We start from the raw sequence: 19789 nt of genomic DNA, 5'->3' as shown, positions 1-19789 counted from the left end.
ATTACAAAATGTTGTATTGGAGCTAATATAAATTATTTGAGTGCACTATGAGCATATACAGTACATTTTTTTAAAGGTGCAAAAATCCAGGTAAATAGGCTGTGATCAGTTCAGCAGAATTGTTTCAGTAAGTGACAGTTTTCTCTTCTCTTTTGTATGGAAAGAAGCACACTTCTTTGTGTAATTACAAAATGTTGTATTGAGTTTTTCCCTTAACAGCTAGCCAAGCAAATTAGTTAACAAACAAATAAAATTCCTACATTCCTAACTATGCTTTGTTAGGGATGAAATAGCTTTATGAAATTTTAAAGATTCTTTTGAAAACACACATATCCAGAATTAGCTTAAGACTAAATAGTTTTGCATTGCCAAAGAGGTTGTGTTTTGGTACATTTGGTTTTATTTTGCTTTAAAGATCCCTCCTCCCTACATTACCTCAGCAATTCAGAGGTTTCAAGCTGCACCTGAGGAATCTCATCTTTCCAGCCTAGCCACTACACACACATCTGCATCTGGCCAGCCAAAACTCTCTTCAAATTCCTGCTATTAATTAGTTCTTGACCTTCAGGTCACATTTTACACACATCATTAGTGCCTGCAAAACTCTTCTGCTTTTGAATAACCGGTACTTGTACTGGTATAAACACAGAAGCTACAATTCTCATCTGTTTTGTATGGGGCAGCCCCAAGTGCCAGGTAAGGACAAGGCTTCCTGGCTACAGCTGTTCTGGAACATAACTTAGAAACAATTCTTCTGTGCTTTGTATCTCAGATCACACATCTTGCATATGTATCAATAAAATTAAATTGGAAAAATGGTTCTAATAAATGTGTAAGCAGTCAGATAAACCAAGGCGTACTGGTGAATCTCACACCCTTCTGCATCAAAAGCAGCCATGCAACGCATTATTAGTTGTCTTTGCTGAAGGGCACTGCTGCTTTCACAGACTGTTCTTCACTCTGCCTGTTCAATCAAGTAAGCAATTGATGCTTTTTTTAAAAAAAAGTTTCTTTTCCTGTAGATTTCTTTGGTTATATCATCTACACAAAATGAATCAGGATTCATTTTAGGCCTTTCTTGGTACTTAGTCACTTGGGACTGCTGGAAAACATCACATTGAACCCATGGTTTTAACCACACAGATCTGAAGGCATCACTCTCCTGTTTTGATTGTTGCCTCTGTCCCTGTCACTATAGAAACAGATCACACTGCCAAAAATGGAAGGATGATAATCATCTGGAAAAAATAAAAAGCTGGGAGCACAGCTAAAGATTATTTTGAAAGCACTTTCATGCATTTTGATATTAGTCCCTTTTTGTAAGAGAGACAGCCAGAAGCAATCAACAGAAGTGGAAGCAATGCTTTACATTTCAGGAGAAACCTCGAACAGCATTTTCCCTCATTTATCCTTTTAAGTTTTTTAATATCTATATGGGCAAAACAAACTACAATTACAGCAAACAGTTTCTGATCACTGGAAGCAGCATGAAGTCCTGCCTGCTAGACTGAAGTGTCACGGCCTGGTGCCTTTTTCTCTGACTTGCATTCAGAGTTTCTGCTCCTCTTGCCTATAGTGTTCTGCAGAGCATTTTGTGCTTCTGCTGTTAATTTCCCACAGAACGGGCGCTAGCAGGGATGATCCGGAGGCTGCCCAGCCCGCAGCCCGTCCCGTGGCGTATTGACAGATCTCTCGGGACAACGGCCGCAGGTGGAGCCCAGCCCGAACGGAAAACGCCGTGGTTACATCCCCAGCCTCGCTCCTCCGTGCCGTGCGAGCCCGGGCCCAGCTATGGAGCGGCGCCGGGCGGCGGCACAGGCCGGGCAGGGCGGCGCCAGGCCCCGGCACAGCAGCAAGGGTCGGTCCGGGACCGGCGGCGCCAGGCCCCGGCACAGCAGCAAGGGTCGGTCCGGGACCGGCGGCGCCAGGCCCCGGCACAGCAGCAAGGGCCGGTCCGGGGCCGGCGGCGCCAGGCCCGGGCACAGCTGCAAGGGTCGGTCCGGGGCCGGCAGGAAGGCGGCACCAGCGAGGGCCGCGGCCGCGCTCCCTTCAGGCCGTCCCCGCTCGGGCCGGGCCCGGGGCTGNTCGGGCGCGGGGCTGCCGGGGGAGCTGGGCCGGCGGTGCTGGCTGGCGCTGCGCTGCGAGCGGCTGCCGCGGGAGCCGGAGCCGCCAGGTACCGCTCCCGCCCCGCTCGGCCGGCAGCTCCCTGCTGCGGGCAGGCGCGGCTGTCAGCTCCGGCACGGCGGACTTCACGCACACAAGGGTCGGGCTGTATTCACTGACTGTTTCCGTCGGGCTGTCTCCGCTCAGCTTTTCGGTTTTATAACGGAGCCTTCTCTTTCGTCTTAGTCTTTTGAAGAACATATTAGAAAGGGGACCCGGCCAGCTTCAGACCTCTGCTGTACTTAGGCAGCTTTCACCTCTTAGGGGACAAACCCAAACGCGTGTCTGTTTTTAATCAGAGAACCCCTCCCCTGGTGCACTCGTGGCAAAATCGGAGGAGCCGCTGGTGGAGAGTGAGGCACGTGGAGATCCTCCAGCACCTTTTCTGGATGGACAACGATACTATGAACAGGTGCTTTCCCTCTTTTGAATAAATACTATAAAGCAGACAGTTTTCATCACCTTTTCCATGAAAAAAGAAACACCTTAAAAAAAAAACCTAAAAGAGGTCCCCTGTGCCTGTTTTGGTCCCATTAAAATCACCTGGTGTTTCCCCTAAATAAGCTACACTTTCCCCAGCATGTAGTGAGATCTTCCAGTTCCCTCACAGGTTTCCTAAGGATCAGATAAGCAAGCAGCAGCCTATCCTTATAGCCAAATTCCAAGCCAGGTTGGGTTTTTGGACAACTGACTGCCCAAATACAACACACTTTGTTTTCAGTTACAGTGAGAGTGAGCCCTGACCAAGACACAGCATTCGATCTTTCCCCACCTGGGAACTGGAACTTGTTGAAATGTATTATCTTCAAGATCTCTGTCCCTGCCCAGTTTGGCTAAAATTGGTCATCCAAGTCCTTGAAAGTAAATCCTCAGGGAACAGAGTAAGACTGGCTGGCAGGTGAATGTAAACCTCAGCTTCCTGTGAAAATTAGAACTTAGTTCAGGAGGATAGAAAAGAATGTAGTACAAACACTGAGTCAGATGTTTTCAGTGTGACATGCACAGACTCAGTACTGTTTACAGTGCAGCAGTGGTGCAGTGTAAATCAGTGTCACAGTTTGCAGCAGGAACAGAATTAACTCACTCAGGCTTTCTGCTTTCTGGGCCTTGACCTTAATGTTTTCATTAATGAATTACCTGACACTTAACTCCATGGAGCTGAATGAACACACTCCTCTGTTTCTTGACAAGCTGGCTTGGATGTCCATGATAGATATTGCTGTACATCCCTAAATTTATTCTTTGAGCAGGTTTTAATTTTCAGATTTTTTAATGTATGTCTGTAGTGCCTAAAAATGCACATGCTCATAGCACTGTACTTTTCGATATTGGAAAAAAAATCCCACTTCCTAATCACAGCCCTGTGTCTCCTTCACATGGCACTAAATTCTCAGGAAAGGTGAGATTAAATGTCACCCGTGGTGCCTCCTGTACTTCTTTTTCTGTTATTCATGACAGCTAGTTGTAAAAAGAAATGTTTTGGTTTTTTTTTCCTCAGAGTTCTTTAAAAATACAAAGCCCCACAATCAAAATGGATAAGCTCCCAAGACAATTATGATAAGATAATAGCTTGGTCAGTATTAATAGGGGACGACTGGTCATTGTGAGGACATTTGACTGACTGTTGAACTGTTGCTCAGGTCCAAGCTTTTGCAATCTTTTTTTTTTTAATCAAAACACACAGAAAATTTGAAGTAAAAATATAGAGAAGAATGTTTTAATTTCACTGTTGTTTTTACTTAGTGTTTATGTGTAAAAATGTTTCAGTTAGGACACCAGGCTCAGTTAACTGTTGTATTGCAGTTTAACTGTATTTTTAAATGTGGTTTCTTCTCAGACTTAATGCAGAAGCAAGTAATCTCTGAGATTTAGTCTTAGGAATGAAAGTACCTCTGTTGTTGCAGGTGATACTTCCATAAGAAATGTGTGGCAGACATCTGGGTCCATGAAAGTCTTCAAACATCTGGTTTATTAGTCTTTGTGAAACCAGCCCTTAGCAGAGATGGAAAAAGGAGACTGTTAAATCCTTGAGGTGGAAGAACAGCTGACCTAAGTTAAAGGATGTCAGATAGATGGGGCAGGGACTCTCAACTAGACTTTATCTCCTCAAATTAAGAAGATGACAGTTCGTGGGAGGGGAGAAAGTTTGTCAGAATGGCTTTTGGTTACCCTGCTTTCTTGGTTGTTAACTTACTCTGTTTCCTGCCAGTTCTGTGGTTGCAATTTTTTGTTCTTCATTCATGAGAGAAATATTGCAGGTTGAAAAATTGTATATATATGAGAGTTATTGTTTGTTTTCTCTTTCCCAGGGGTTATACAAAGAAGCATTAAAGCAATTTGAAAAAATCCAGGATACAGATTTTCAAGCAATGTATCAGCTTGGCGTAATGTATTATGATGGACTTGGCACTAAAAAAGATCCTGTGAGTAATTTAGCTGCACACTTTTTATTTTTCTTCTGATATTAGCTGATAATTACTAGGAGCTTCTTTGTAAGCATGATTATTTAGTTTAGAATTACAGCCTTTTCATTTAGAGTTAGTTTCATAAAGTGCAGATGTTTACAGAGCATCATTAAAGAACGAAGGCTCTGGGTTGAGGAGGTTCTCAAAAATGGTTATAATAAAATAGAAATAAAAAAAATACAGTAATTTCTATTTTAAAATTAACTTTCAAGGGATTGTGGTTGGACTTCATGTGGAAGCTATGTTAAAAATTCCTTTAATTTTTTTACTTTTTAGTACCAAATTATGTACATGAAAATAAAGTGAGTCAAAATGGAAATCAAACAATTATATTTCAAAGCACAAGATCTCTGGCACAAAGATTTTTTTAAGGTACTTTCTATTCCTTTAGCACAGATGCCAGAGATGATTGTGCTTCTGCCAGTGGTTGACAGTATTATTCTTAAGTTAGATGCCTGAAAAATTACATTTGCAAGCATTTGAAGAATTCAAACTGAAAAATTCTATTACAAAAAAGAAAGACAAAGGAATGCTTTGCTACAATAAGGAGACTTTAGTTTGTTGGTGAAGATGATCTTAAAAAGTGGTATGAGAAAAACACAAGCATTGGGAATAAAAGGATGGATTATAAGACAAAAGGCCAAAATAAATGAACCAGAGAGTATATTAACAAATGGGAATCCTGTCTGGTGCTTACAGCATTGTCAGCAGAACTGAAAACATTCTGACTGGGGTTTAGAGGTGGTTTATTTTTTCTGTATGTCTGCATAATTACCACATTTGTTTACTTGCAAATAAACATTTTAACAAAGTTTCTTTCTTTCTTGTGTATTACAATATGAAAGCTAAATAAAAGCAAAACCTTCTATAAAAGACTGTTTCCAGCATATTTAAACAGGGTGTCCATGCTAATCCTAACAGTGTAAATCTTATTTCTAAATTCTGAGGCCCAGTTGCTCATATGCAATGTTCTGCTTATTTAACATTATCAGATTTTGTCATTTATGAGTCTAAGGTATTTTAACTGCAGGGACTTCAAAGTGTACTATGTATCACTTTGCCTTCTTGTTAAGTTTGTTTTATTATTTCAGATACACTATGCAATATTAAAAAGTTCTCAGAATTCTGAAATTGAAAATATTACAAGTGTAGGATGTGACATTCATTTACATAAGCACAATAATATTTTTGGGAAAAATTTTGTCAGTGAAGAGGAGTAATATAGTATCAAATGAGCATTTATGAGGAAATGTTTCACACTAAAAATATGCTGGGGTCAAAAATTATGGGGTTGTCTAGTAACCAAAGATCAGTTCTGCTTTGGTATGATGCTGTTTCCCAAGCTGTCCTGCCAGTATGGCTCAGCCTTTCTTCAAAGGGGAAAAAATTACCTGTCTGGCAGAAGTTAGTGCATTCTCAGGTTATATATTTCATCCTCTTCACAGTCTGAACATAATGACTTATATGGCTCAATTTTAGGGAAGGGGAGTGGAATACATGAATAAAATACTCAACTCTGATTCCCCAGAAGCAAGTCACTTGAAGTTTGCAGCTGCATACAATCTTGGCAGGGCATATTATGAAGGATGTGGTGTTAAACATTCAGCTGAACAGGCTGAAAGGTAAGGGCAGTCTGTGATTTTCCTGAAAAATTATAAGATTGTGTGTTTCTTAAACTTTGTTGTCCCCATTTTCTTAGGTTGTGGCTTACTGCTGCAGACGATGGAAATCCAAAAGCAAGTGTAAAGGCCCAGAGTACTTTAGGAATGCTTTATTCTATGCCATTTCTAAAAGATATGAAGAAGGTAAATCCCTACCTTTTGAAATAAAAAGTAGTCATGACTAATTTTTAATTTCAGAGAAATAATACAGTGGTATATTTGACTCTGAAAGTTGTATTTTGAGTAGTTAGACATTATCCATCCATTTAAGCCTGTGTGAACAGATAGTCAGAATTCCTCATTTTGACTCACTTGACACTGCTAGCTAAGATTTTTTTATTTTTTTTTTGGTGAGAGTAACAGCGGGAATGAGAGAATGGATTAAATTTTTATCAGCTCTGGTAACCTTCATAATTCAAGCAGGTAACACTGATAGCTCTGACTAAATGAAGCAGGTTTAAAAGCCTCACAAGGATTCTTCTTTCTTTTATGTATAAGCACTTCTTACAGGATGGTTGGTGTTAAAGCTTGTATGGAAACAGTATACAAGAAATTCAGCTAAGTAAATACATACCCCAACTTTGTGCCTCTTGTTTAGGCCTTTTTCTGGCATTCAGAAGCATGTGAAAATGGAAATCTGGAATCAAAGGGAGCACTTGGCATTATGTATCTCTATGGACAAGGTACACGTCAAAACACAAAAGCTGCTTTGGAGTATTTGAGAGAAGCAACAGAACTTGGAAATACCTATGCTCAAGGCCATCTTGTGGAATATTACTACACTAGAAAATTTTATTCAAAAGCCGCTGCACTAGCCAAAAGGTAATTTTTGTTCTATTTTTCATTAAGGTTCTTCATGCAAGACCATATAAAACAGATTTAAATTATTAATAAGATGATGGTCCTGTCTATCAAACTCAAGGAATGTTTGAGATAATGAATTGCAAAACGTCTTTAACAAGAGAATAGCCAATGACAAAATGAATACTATAATGTTCTCGATTTCTCAGTATGACTGAACTTTTCCTTCTGATCCTATAAAGCAAAACAGCCTTGAACTAGAATCCAAAGCAGATGCCCACATGCAATCCTGCCTTCCTTGCCTACCATCTCCTCTAGGTTCACCATTCCCTTTAACCCCTACAGTCACAGTGTCAAAGAACCCCCAGGTTGGAAGGCAACTCAGTGATCATCTGGTCTAACCTTCCTTGGCAAGAGCACAGTCTAGACACAATGGCCCAGCACCCTGTCCAGCTGCATCTTAAAAGAGTACAAGGTCAATGAACCCACCACTTCCCTTTACTTGCTTTTCCATCTTTGGTGTGCTTCTCCCTTGGTTTTGAGCAGGCTCAGAAACTTGGAATTAAGTCAAGGGGGTCTTGCTATCTACTCTCCTTACCTTTAGAGGGGATGAACAGACAGTTCATTGTGCTTCCAGGATAAGCATTCTTGAAAAATTCCCAGCACTCACTAGCTCCTTTATTCTCCATGGAAGCTTCCAAGGAGACCCTCCCCACTGTGCTGTGAGCAGAAGTTTACTATTCTGAAATCTGAAACCTTTGTGTTAGTATTAACCCCCAGAGTGCTCAAAAGGATCCCAGAGCCTCAATATGGTAATCACTGCATCCAAGGCTATCACTCACTGAGGTCCTACAAAGTAGATTTTCTTGATTTGGGAGTAGCAAGTGAAGCAGTGTCTCCTTCCTGATTGGCACATCTGACATTTGGTTGAGGCAGCAGTACTCCACTGCTCCGTTCCAGGAACTTCATGAATGTCCTGGGAGTTGCTGTATTCTTCTTGCATCTAATGCCTGGGTAGTTCAAGTCACCCATAAGATCCAGATTTTGTTACCCAAAGCTTACTTAAGTGACCCAAGTATTATCTCATTGGTCTTACTGTCTTGATTCAGAGGTCAGTAACAGATGCTTAGTGTAAGATCCCTCTTGAGATGATTCCTCTGATCCTGACCTAGAGGCATTCAATAAGGCTTCCAGAATTGCCATAGTTCACTTCTCCACATTCAAGGTTCTCCTTAATTCAGTCCATGACTCGTCCTCTTTTTCTGTCTTTACAAAACAGCCTGTAGCCATCCTTCACAATCATTCTGTCATGTCATGTGAGTTGCTCCACCTTGCTTCAGTTATTCCTGTGGCTGTGTGACTTGGAGTGGGTGCAGAGCTCCAGTTCCTCCTGTTTGGTCCCAGCTGTGTGCACCGTACACATACACTTGAGGTGGTTGTCTTCTGGTCCTCATCTGGGAAGCAGCTAAGGAACATTTGGTTGCTGCTCTGGTTGGCCTGGTTTATTCCCCAGTTGATTGGAACATGGTACAAGTGCAATCACTTCAGTTCCACTTCTGTATCTTGAACTCCTCAAGCAGGACAAGAGCAGTGTTGGCAGAATGTTCTAAGGCTGATGAACAGCACATTTCTGTGACAAACCTCCAGAGTTTACCAGTGTATTGATAGAAGTTCAGTCTGTCAATCAGATTATTGACTTGATGGAAATAAGATCCAGATAGACTGACTGTTTGCACACTGCTTGCTTTTTGGGGTATGTCTACATAGCTTCTGCTGCACAACAGCAAACATGTCACAACTTAACCATCTTACAGAAGCTGCACTACATGCCACTGAGTAGCAGAAGCTCTGGCTAATTCAGTAGTTCAGCTATGGATGCTGTCTGCTCTACTCCACGCTGAGAAGGACTGTTTCTCTCTGAACTGCTGCTTTTCTTTCTTTTGCACTGTCAAACTGGAGCGATAACTGCTTAGTCTGGTCTAGCCTGTCTTACTGGGAATGAACCCCCCCAGTCAATGCTGCATGGTAGATTGTCAAGACAAATAAAGAGTGCACCTCTTATTTGAGTGCACCTCAGCTGCAACTGCAATTGAAGAAAATAGCAATGAGATCCCAGAGTATTGTCAGAGGTGACCATTTCTGAAGTAAAATACTGAAAGCATACTTGAAACAGTTACACTTAATTAGAACTGAAGATAGCCTTGAGGCAAAAATCTCAGCCGTTCAGCCAGTAAGATCAAGCACTGATACCTTTTCTGCTAAAATTTGTCCATCTATGTTCATAGCAAGTACATTTGTTACATTATATACAAGCATAAAACATTATGTGACTATGTACAGTATAACCTTGCCTAATATTTGGAGTCTACATTACCTACTAAAACTTCACTTCAGATAATTCAGTTATCCCACACAGTTGTACTTACCAATTGCTGTGGTATGCTCTTGAAGTCAGCTGTGCTGAAATAGAATTTTTGCCTGACTTGACTGGATATCATTATTTGCATCAGCATTCTATAGATTATCTTTTGGAAAGGAAGGGGAATATGTTACGTATCAGGAATAACAAGAGGTAATATATTACTGTTGTTCTATTTTAATGTTCTTGCTAAACAAGAACAGTTGTGTTACTGTGTTTGTTAATGGACTGAATTAGGTGGAAGAACATCATTCCCAACACTTCCAGATGATCTAGCAGGCACTGATGTGCAGAGGGCCATTTGAGAACAATCTTTCATAAACACTCATTTATAGGAAGCACCTATAAACTGAAATTACTTGCACTTTTCCTTCTTCTGTCACGTCTGTGACTTTGACACAGCTAAAATCATGCGTAAAGAAGCATATAATAACTGTTTGGTACCTGAAAAGGATATAGGGCTTGGGGGTATCTGTTTTAAGACAACAGAAAAAAAAATCCCACTTAGCTATAGAATTTTCTAATATTATAGTGATTATACTAGATAATTTTTAGCTTGATAGTTAAAACAACATTCACTTTGTCCCTCTGATTCTTAAAATCATTATTAGTAAAAACATGCTGAAACTAAGATAACAGCAAGCACGCAGAAGAAAGGAAATAATTGAGGTGAGACAGTGGTAAGTGGTTTTCCTGACAGAGTTTTGTAACCAGGGGCTCTCATATGTCCAAGATTTTCAGATTACTACAATTTGCCAATATCCTTGTAAGAACTGAAAATTTTAGAATCACAGAATGGTTTGGGTTGGCTCTTTAAAGACTGTCTGGAGCTCCAGGCCCTGTGCTGTGGGCAGGGACATTTTCCAGTACATGAGATTGTAGTGAAATAAGAGGAAATAAAAGCTACATTAAATACTACAGGAAATAAGAGTTTGCCTTTCTTCCACATACAATTTCCATAACATAATTTAATGGAAACAATTAGCATAAACTATGTTGCCTTTTATAACTAACATAACTATATTGAAAGTGACTTCAAAAGTTGTATACTTGTTTGCTGTTTAATACCACAATATTCAAGTAAGACTAACTTAAAATCATATCCTCATCATATGCTTAATACATGTAAATTTCAGCTCATTCTGGATAACAATGTAAGCAGAAAGGAGGCATTGTCATAGTCATATATGGTCAACTTTAATTATTTCTTGAACTAGCATTATCTAACATAATGCTCTAAATTCCACAACAGGGCTACAGCAAATGAGGACATCAGCATGCTAGCCAAGGTAACTGATTGTCATCCAACATATTTAGCCAAGGGGGCTGCTATGGCTGCTTTCTACTTGGCTAGATGCCTCCATCTTGGCCGAGGCACAGAGAAAAACCAGCAGGCTGCTAAGATGTACTATTCTAAAGTAAGTCAAGAAAGTCTTAGAGACTGGTTTGTATCTCGTGAAATGGAGTGATGCCTTGGATCTGAGTCTAGTCTAAACTTGCTATTTCATTAAGGTCTCCAACACCATGTTAAAAAAATATTTGCAAGAACATGTAGAGTGATAGAAATTATTAGTAGTTTGGTACTGAAAACTACTAAAAATAGCCTTGAAAATAGCCTGTCTGCCCAACTACTTCAGCAAGCAATATAACCAACAACAACAAAAAATCTATGGCAATCAACACAGCAAAGAGCAAGATAAATTAGCTAAACAATCTGAGTAACTTTATCCCAAATTAATTTGCTGTCTGTCATTCTCTCACAACTGAAAAATTGTTATTTTTCCTTATACTTTAGCATCTGTAAAAATTACAACCTTTATTAAATTGGCCGTAACTGGTTCTCATGCATATTTTTATATTTACATTTTCCATGATAGCTGAGGATCTACTGCTTTTTCTGTTCAATATATACAGGGGGAAAAAAAAATCAGTTACATTTTTTCCAAAGTTCTAAATTTGAAGTAAGACTGATGGAAAATGAGCTTGAGGAAAAATACTAATAATGGCCTCTAGAAGATTAACCTGTTGAGTAATATCAGTGATGCCTAAAGGCACCAAGGCAAGGCAGTTTTACCAGCTGAAGGGAATGTGGCAACTTGGCATCTGTGCTTCAGTGACTCTGTGGTTTCTGTGCATGTAGTGACCATTTGTTTCTGCATGTAGAATACAGTGGTGTCCATCTTGGTGCAATCTAAATGAATGGAGAGTTATGGAAATTATAAATTATCAAGCAAATTTTGTGGCTCTTTACTCAGGGAAGTCACTGATAGAGAAGGCTTAGCAGAGCAGGTGATCTGAATACAGACATTTTAAATATTTTGTTCTCCCACTGTGAAAAATGTTATAGAGGATAGAATGAGAAGGCCATCAGGACAGGAACATAAACTGAGGTATTATGATCATTCCTAGTTAAGGCACTGAAGAGGTCCATCAGGATTAAATTGTTGCACGGCATTTTAGGAGCGTAGCCCTTCCCACTGACTTCTAAAGTGTGATAAAACTGCCACAACTGAAAAGACCATGGCTTTCACTCATTAGTCACTCACTGTACACCTGAGACTGGTCTGGGAGTGTCATTAATGTCTCACTATATAGAGATGGTTCCTATGACTGGTGTCATGTGTCTCTAAATCAATAGCAAAAGAAAAGCAACATAAAATGAACTAGAAAACTCCCAGAAATGGTAACTTCAAAATAGTTGTTGAGGTGTCCAGGTTTTTTTATTTTAATTGACTGATTAGTTCTGGTTTTGGCCTACCATTGACTCACTTACCAAGTCAGTTTTGTAAGAGATGAGAAAAAGAATGTGGGCATTGCTAAGGGTCCTAAAATAGACAATGGGTGTAAGTGAAACTCATCCAGTCTGTAAGCAGATTTATTTTTCTGACTGTGGTGCTGCATATGCCATGCCAACATACAGAATTTTTAAAAAATAAAGCCAAGACTAACACTATAGTCCAGTATGCTAATTTTAAATACTATTTTTTTTTTAAGTGGCATCAGAAAATGGATTCAAATCGAAATATGTTAACTCTTCAATACTTTAGCAAGTTGACTGTCTCAATTTTTTGACACTTAAAGACTTTGTCATATTGATAACATACAATTTTACTGTAGCTATAAACTAGAACTCTGATATTCTTTGTTTTTAAAGGCATGCCATCTGGATCCTGTTGTTGCTTCTCACCTTGAACTGGCAGCTAATCTTGGGAGAATTTAGTGTTTCTTTTAACTGTGACTGGTATATAAATATATTTCCTACAATAAACCATCATTAATCTCCAGCAATTTTAGACTGTTCATCACTTACTGCTTGCTTTTCAACTTCCTATAAGTTATTATTTAAAGCAATTCACTGATTAATTTTATCTAGAAGAGAAAGTAAAAAGGCTCTCTAACTCAGATAAGCCGAGACAGATTTTTTAAAAATCCTATTGAAGACAAAGGTTTATTAATGACATTTCACTGGGACAGATGTATTTTCTTCATGTCATATTGCTACATAGCACATGAATCAAAACAAAACCAAAGAAAGATGTTTGTTTCCTTTTTGCATTTATAATATTTAAATTTTAATATTCTGAAAAGCTTGAACCCAAACTTGTCTCATGTTCACACACAGCCCACTTACAGGCCATGGCCATTTTTAAAGCTTAACTTGTTAGTGGTGCTTATACTTTCTTCCACATACTTTCTAAAGCATCTAGATTTACTTAAAAGTCTTTATGCATATTTCTTTTGGATTGCAGAGACTCAAAGTTGGAAACTGTCCAGTAGAACCCCAAGCTTTACAATTTAAACCATACCAGCTTCTAAAACTAATAAACACTACTTACAGAACTGTAGAAAAAAAGCCCCTACATTAGTATGGAAATATTGAATATACATCCCCAAGACAAGGCCTGTTTTCCTCAATTCTTCATATTGCATTCACACTGCCTCTGTATTAGAAATAGTTGGAAATCTTTTGGCTAGGAGTATTTATGTCTGAGCAATGTCAAGCTGGATCTTTTATGGAAAGACATTTTGATTAACCACTAGGAAAACTTACTGATTGCTGTGGTAAGCTTGCACATTTCTAAATGCCTGTTTACTTATGAAGCTTTGTAAGTATAGAACTTGCCTTGCTTCTTAGTATTGTGCCACGACTTGAAAACTCTTCTGAAACTGTTAGAACAGAAAGGCAGATGTTACTAAAAATGTTGATTTAAATAGATCATACAGATTGTATGTACCTTACAATACAGCCAGTCATAACTGCAAGTAGTTTTTCCAAGAGCACAACTGTACTGAATTGAGAAGACAGTAGTGAGTGTCAGCTAGGGATTTTTGATGATGTTTAATTATTTAGATGTGCATTAACATCATATGTACATATTTTTACATAAATTTTAAAAAACCACCAACCACTGAAGACAGTTTTCTTTCCTTGTATAAAATAAGAGAAAGATTTGAAGGTTATTTGAAATTGGGGCATTTGAACAAAACAGCCCTGAATAATATCAGGGAAGTTATCAGAATGGTTTAATTAAATGTCTACTTGATCATCATAGAAGCAATTCATAAGCACTAATCTCTGAACTAACATTTAACACAGGCATTCTGTTAGGACATACCAGTTTACAATACATAATTTTGACACAGACTTCAAAGCAATGTAGATACTTCTTATGAAACTAGTGCTGTCAAACCCATTGATCTGTTGTCAGTACAGCCTCATTATCAAGCTGCAATCCAGTTGTGATATTTATTGCTTACAAATGCTTCAAACTACAGGAAATCTTTGGTAAAACCAAAATTGATAAAATTTTCACAATAGCTTTACATGTAGTATTGCACAACAAGGCTGTTTCAATACACAAGAAAAAAAAAGGAATGCTCAGATCCTCAGTGAGGAGATTAGAACTGTACAACATTCATTAGTTTACCATTAGAAGCAGAATTTCTTTCCATAAATGTTTAAAATATCTTCTGGTTTCTTTCAGCATATATGAACATTTATTTTTCAATCTATATTTGAAACATAGGAGTAGTCAAATAGAACAATTTAAATAAAAATTGGCAGCTATACAGCATTTTTTGTCTACCCTACAACAGCATCAGATCTTTTCAAGTCTGTACTTCACAAAAAACTCAAGAGGAAAGAAAAATGCTAAAAATAATCATAGTCCTCAGCCCTCTATGGAAAAGAGGAAAATAAGTTTCATGTCTATTCTTGAACATAGACATTTCTCTAGTGGTCCAATTGTGCAGATTCAAACCTAAGTGGCATTAAGATGCTCTAAATGAGCTCTCAGCTCAGGACACAGTTCAGTTAGCAGCAGTTCCAGCAAAACCTGAAAAACAGAAAAGAGTTAAAGTTTTACAGGTGCCAACCAAATTTCTTGTTCCTTTCTGTAATTTTTAGAAAACCACAAATAACAGAAGCACATAGGTTTGATTACATTCATCATTTGTGCAACTACTCTTCTTTCATCCAGAAGTTTAGCACACGCCCTACAGATAACATGGGAAATGTCTTAAGGCTGAAAGGAGGCAGTGTTGAGGGCAGCTCCATTCAGATGGCGATTTCCTAACCGGTATAAAGTGGTGCTGTTCTGCCGAAGACTCCATAGCATCCTAAGCCCCAGGGCATGCACCTTCTCTCTGGTGCTGGGGCAGCGTTGTGTGACAGGCTGCTGTCTGGAGTGTGCCAGAAGAGACTGACTGTGAAAGGTGTCCAGCTGCATATTCCAACTATTCCCAGCAGCTGAGGAATAGAACTTCTGAAAGGCTGTCATATCCTAACTATGAGCCAGTCCTGGAGTTGTCCTTCTCTAGGATTCTGCAAGGTATGCTTATTTTCTAAACTGTACGAAGAAATTAGTTTGTACCTTATGAAGTCAGGCACATAGGATGTGTCTTTTAGACAAAAACAATGCTGCTGTTAAACATCTTCTGTTATTCAAACTTAGTCAAGTGATCAAACCTAGAGCAACTGACTTATTTTAACAATAAATTAATCTCTGCAAAAACATCCCCTAGGCTTTAATACTGAGTGAGTAGAGCTCAGTAACTTACAGGATTATGTTGTTAAATAGGTGCTTTTCTGGTTACTCACATAAAGTAGATGTTTATTAGCCTTTCTCTCTTGCAATGCATTGAACACTTTCACTACACCATGACGGGCATTTTGTTGTCCAACAAGATTCTGCAGAGTATCTGCAACAAACATTACTTCAGTTTATGTTGTTTCACTCATGCTACGCAAAACCTACAGCCAGATTCATCATTGTACTACCCAAAATCACAATCATAAAGGTTGGAAGAGGCCTTCCAGATCATCTAGTTCAACCATAAAGACAGGGAAACAAAGCCATTGCACTTCATTAGCCTTTGGCTACATGATACACAGAGTCCCTACTCACCAACCTTTTAAAAACACAGCTTGAAAAGATACCCTTATTCTCCAGTTACCCAACAGATAACAGTGTGTGCATTTCAGAACATTTTTGTGTTCTAACATAATACATCAAATGCTGTTTCAGTAGTTCACCTCACTAAGTCAAGTCTCATCTCACACATCATTAAACCTTTCACTTAAATGCACCTTAAGCCAAAGACACAACTTCTACAACATTTAAAACAAATTTAGCACTTTAATTGACTCTCAACCTTCATAGAGAATACTTCCCACAAGAAGGCAGTTAAGAGAATTCTAAGTCAATTATTTACACTTTGGATTAAATTAGAGAACAAATAGTGATTCAGTGCTCCATCATTAATCTAAGGTGCATTCAGCTAAGTCCTGACATATGGCTCCAAGCTCAGAAACAAACAGGAAATCAAACAATACCACAAACCAACTATGGAAGGCTATTTAGGTAAGTAGATGAGTATATAACATGGGCAGTAAATTGAATGGTTGTTTACACATCAAAAGACAAATATTTTGCACACATACCTACTCCTTTTTTGCAGTAAAAGTTGATTGAACTACCTAATGCATGGGGGTATATGAGATATCTAAATGAAGCCATAAAATAGCTCGTTCTCTTCAGATGGAGCATAGAAAAAGCATTCAAGCTATGTTGAAGTGCATTTCCAGATCTAAATGATAATGATTTTGATTCTTTTCAGTTAGGTGCCTCTGGGTTTACATGATCTCTGAGGAGTCAGAAATATGTAACTGGATTTCCTGTCCTGTGAGTGGGACAGGATGGAGCATCTCAGAATGGTGCCCCAAAAACATTCTGGCTGAAAAGGCCCAGGCTTGGGAAGTAAGGGTAGGCCCAGGCTTGGGAAGTAAGGGTAGGCAAAGAAAAGTACTGAAAAAAACACTCCATCTAGGATCTTTTTCTGCCTAGGCTGCAGGTCACTCTAACATTCAGTGCCCTGAGACCTCTTATCAGAAATAGACAACACACAACACTGACAGCATGTGTCTCTCTCTCCAACTAAAATGTAAGAGGAAGAAGTAATTGGGGTGGTGCCAGTCTCCCTATTTGGCAAGTAATTCCAAGTAGCAGAGCCACCTATTTGGTCACAGAGAACCGGCAGAGAGAGAATCAACTGAGATTCCTTGATGAACATGATGCATAAAAATACAGCAATTCTGATTTTGCGTCCACCAATAATATCTGAATCCATGCCTTGTACCAGACAGGCAGGAGAGGCAAAGACTAAGACCAAAATCACCCTTATTTATGCAAATAATCATAATTTAAAACTCTACAGGAAAATAATTTGATTAACCAGTTTCCTTATTAGTTATTAAATCCATGATTAAGAAGAATCAAAGTGATCTCACCTGGAATGTTTTCAAGTAGTTTTTGCTGTGCTCTCTGTTTTGTCTCCTGCTTTTGTTCATCACTTTTGGCTCTCGGTGGTGGAGCCAACTTTCCATTTGGCCAAAAAGCATCTCGAAACACACCAATGTAGTAAACAAGCATTGGTTCACTGAACATCCAGTGTACAGTGTCACGGATTTGCCTGTAAAGAAGTGTAGAAGGGAGCCCTTCAGAGCTAGTCTCATGTTTTACCCGTATTTATTCTTTTTACTCCTCCAAGTAGGGGAAGAGATGTTCTTTCTCATGTAATTTTGCCAGTATACTGAGTTGATTTCATTGGCATAACAGCAGGTCATATTCAGCTCTGGGATCTAGATCAGTCCAGATACCTCACTTAGATCTGGAGAAGGCTGCTTTTCAATGTAATCCACAAACATCCATTTCAAATTCCAAGTACTATTGAAAATAGTGAAAAAATTGAAATATACATCAAAACTACATTTCAAGGATTGCACTACAAATGCTCCACCAGGAAAAGTCAGGAAAATCAGGTCAATAATAGTAGCAAACTCCAAACTAGTTGCCTGTGGAGATGTGCCTGCTAGGATAAAAATAGACAATTTTGACAGAGGCACAGTAGGTTCCTTCACAGATAGCAAAGCACATTACCGAAGGGATTACAGACAGAGATAGCAGCCTCTTCCTGTGGCTGCACCACTCACTGTAGCCTTCAGCACCAGGAGTCTAAGATAGAGAGCAGGCTCCAGTCAGTACTGCTGCCATAGAGCCAAATCCCTTAAAATGAATAAAATCAACCTACATATAAAAAGCTACACAGGAACTTTGCATGCAAGCTATGCTCACAAATTCTCTGCCTCTCTGTCCTCCTTCAGGCATTTTCCAATTATCAGCAGGCTATGAACAAATGAACCAATCAATTTAAAACTCAGTGAGTGGATACTGAGACCAGTCCAATTTACTGCAACGCAATGTACGTAAGAGGCTTTAAAAGCCATGCTGGCAAGTGCAAATTTAGTCACTGACTGGACAAAGAACAGCCTGCTGTGCTGATAGAATACTTCTAAAATTTGTTTCTGACCAGGGATACAGCTTTCCATATGGGGGTGTTTACAGACAAGTATGCTCATAGCATCAGGCAAGCCTCACCTGGCAGCATAAAGGTAATTCACATACTTCTAAAATTTGTTTCTGACCAGGGATACAGCTTTCCATATGGGGTGTTTACAGACAGGTATGCTCATAGCATCAGGCAGGCCTCACCTGGCAGCATAAAGATAATTCACATCTCTGTTTTCTCTAATAAACACAACATAGCTGTAAGTTGAGCTGTAGAAAACAAATGTAGACTATCATATCCAACAGGATGCCCAGGTTATTTGTATCAGTTCTTCTGTCAGCCTTTTTTTTAATAGAATGATGATAAAAATTCAGTTAAAGCAACAGTTACTTACTTGTTGATGGTTCTTCCAAAAGTGACTTGTACTAGTGCAATTAATGTTTTTCTGACCCACTTGAACACTAGAACAATGAAAAATTATAAAAAATAATGACTAAGTTAATAACATTACAGAACCCATGATCATGTGCAAAACCCTCCCCCTACCTTCCACCAAACCCAAACAACCCACCCCTACAGTAAACATGTTGTTATAACCCTTTCTAAGATTCCATTAATTGTACAGAGGTTTCATTTTTCTTTATCACATTCCTTGTACTGTTTGCTGTATGGTTTTTAAGTCCTGCAGATTATATAAGTATGCATATAAAATGCATTCTAGATTATACCATAAATATTTATATGTAAGAATATTTCAAGTTTATTGAGCAATACAACTACTCAAACCCCTTTTTCTATTACAAAAAAAAATGAATGTCCTCAAACATCCCACCCTTTTATACCTTTTCATACATATTAGTATAAAGTACACACAGCAGTACCATTAAAATTCTGAAAACATTTTCAGAATTTCACTCAAACCAAGCAGTCAGCTTTCCATTACAAATAAAGGAAACAAAAGTGAGCGCTTCCTAGTAATTAGTGGTAAATCTTTCTTTCATACTGTTTATCATCACAATAAAGTCTATATTTGGAAGATACATCTGCCATTTTTGGAAGGTGACACATTTTGTAATAGTTACCCTGTAAATAATTTTATAGAGCATCATGTGCACATTCAAACAGAAACAAAAATAGTTTTCTTTATCATCATCACTCAGTTATGTAAAAAGGGGGGAAAATCCAGTATTTAAATATACCACAATTCTAGTATAATTTTCATCACAGTGCAGAACTAAAATGCATATATAATTCACTTAAAACAGATATTAAAATTATATTTCTTTGTCAGAAACATGTTCTATAATAAAGCTATCTTTCCTTCTTCAAGATTTCCTACAATCTAATGAACAGCCTATTAACAAAAAGCATACTATTGTCCTTTTTTCCTTTTTCCTAATTTTTGCATGAAAAATTTAAAAATACTACGTGCA

The 19789-nt window shown here is 38.5% G+C and overlaps 2 protein-coding genes across 2 annotated transcripts in view; one reads left to right on the top strand and one right to left on the bottom strand.

The window, feature by feature from the left end:
* The first annotated feature begins 26 nt into the window (after window positions 1-26).
* Window positions 27-13678, top strand: LOC120497900 (LRP2 binding protein). The gene is made up of 8 exons (XM_039699924.1): window positions 27-2173; window positions 2463-2575; window positions 4473-4586; window positions 6108-6250; window positions 6328-6433; window positions 6888-7111; window positions 10762-10927; window positions 12664-13678. The coding sequence occupies exons 1-8, from the start codon at window positions 1792-1794 to the stop codon at window positions 12727-12729; spliced, it is 1314 nt and encodes a 437-aa protein (XP_039555858.1). The 5' UTR covers window positions 27-1791; the 3' UTR covers window positions 12730-13678.
* Window positions 13679-13829: 151 nt separating this feature from the next.
* Window positions 13830-19789, bottom strand: part of SNX25 (sorting nexin 25) — an 81079-nt gene continuing 75119 nt past the window's right edge. Inside the window, exons 16-19 of the mRNA XM_039699923.1 lie at window positions 18751-18817; window positions 17299-17480; window positions 15610-15710; window positions 13830-14845 (exon numbers count right to left, since the gene is read on the bottom strand). Coding sequence (XP_039555857.1) covers window positions 14771-14845; window positions 15610-15710; window positions 17299-17480; window positions 18751-18817 — 425 coding nt within the window. The 3' untranslated portion in view covers window positions 13830-14770. The remainder of the gene's footprint in view (window positions 14846-15609; window positions 15711-17298; window positions 17481-18750; window positions 18818-19789) is intronic.

This window comes from Passer montanus, unplaced genomic scaffold (genome assembly GCF_014805655.1).
Source record: "Passer montanus isolate IOZ18808 unplaced genomic scaffold, ASM1480565v1 scaffold14, whole genome shotgun sequence".
Taxonomy (NCBI): Eukaryota; Metazoa; Chordata; class Aves; order Passeriformes; family Passeridae; genus Passer; species Passer montanus.
This window is presented reverse-complemented; position numbering and strand designations above follow the sequence as displayed.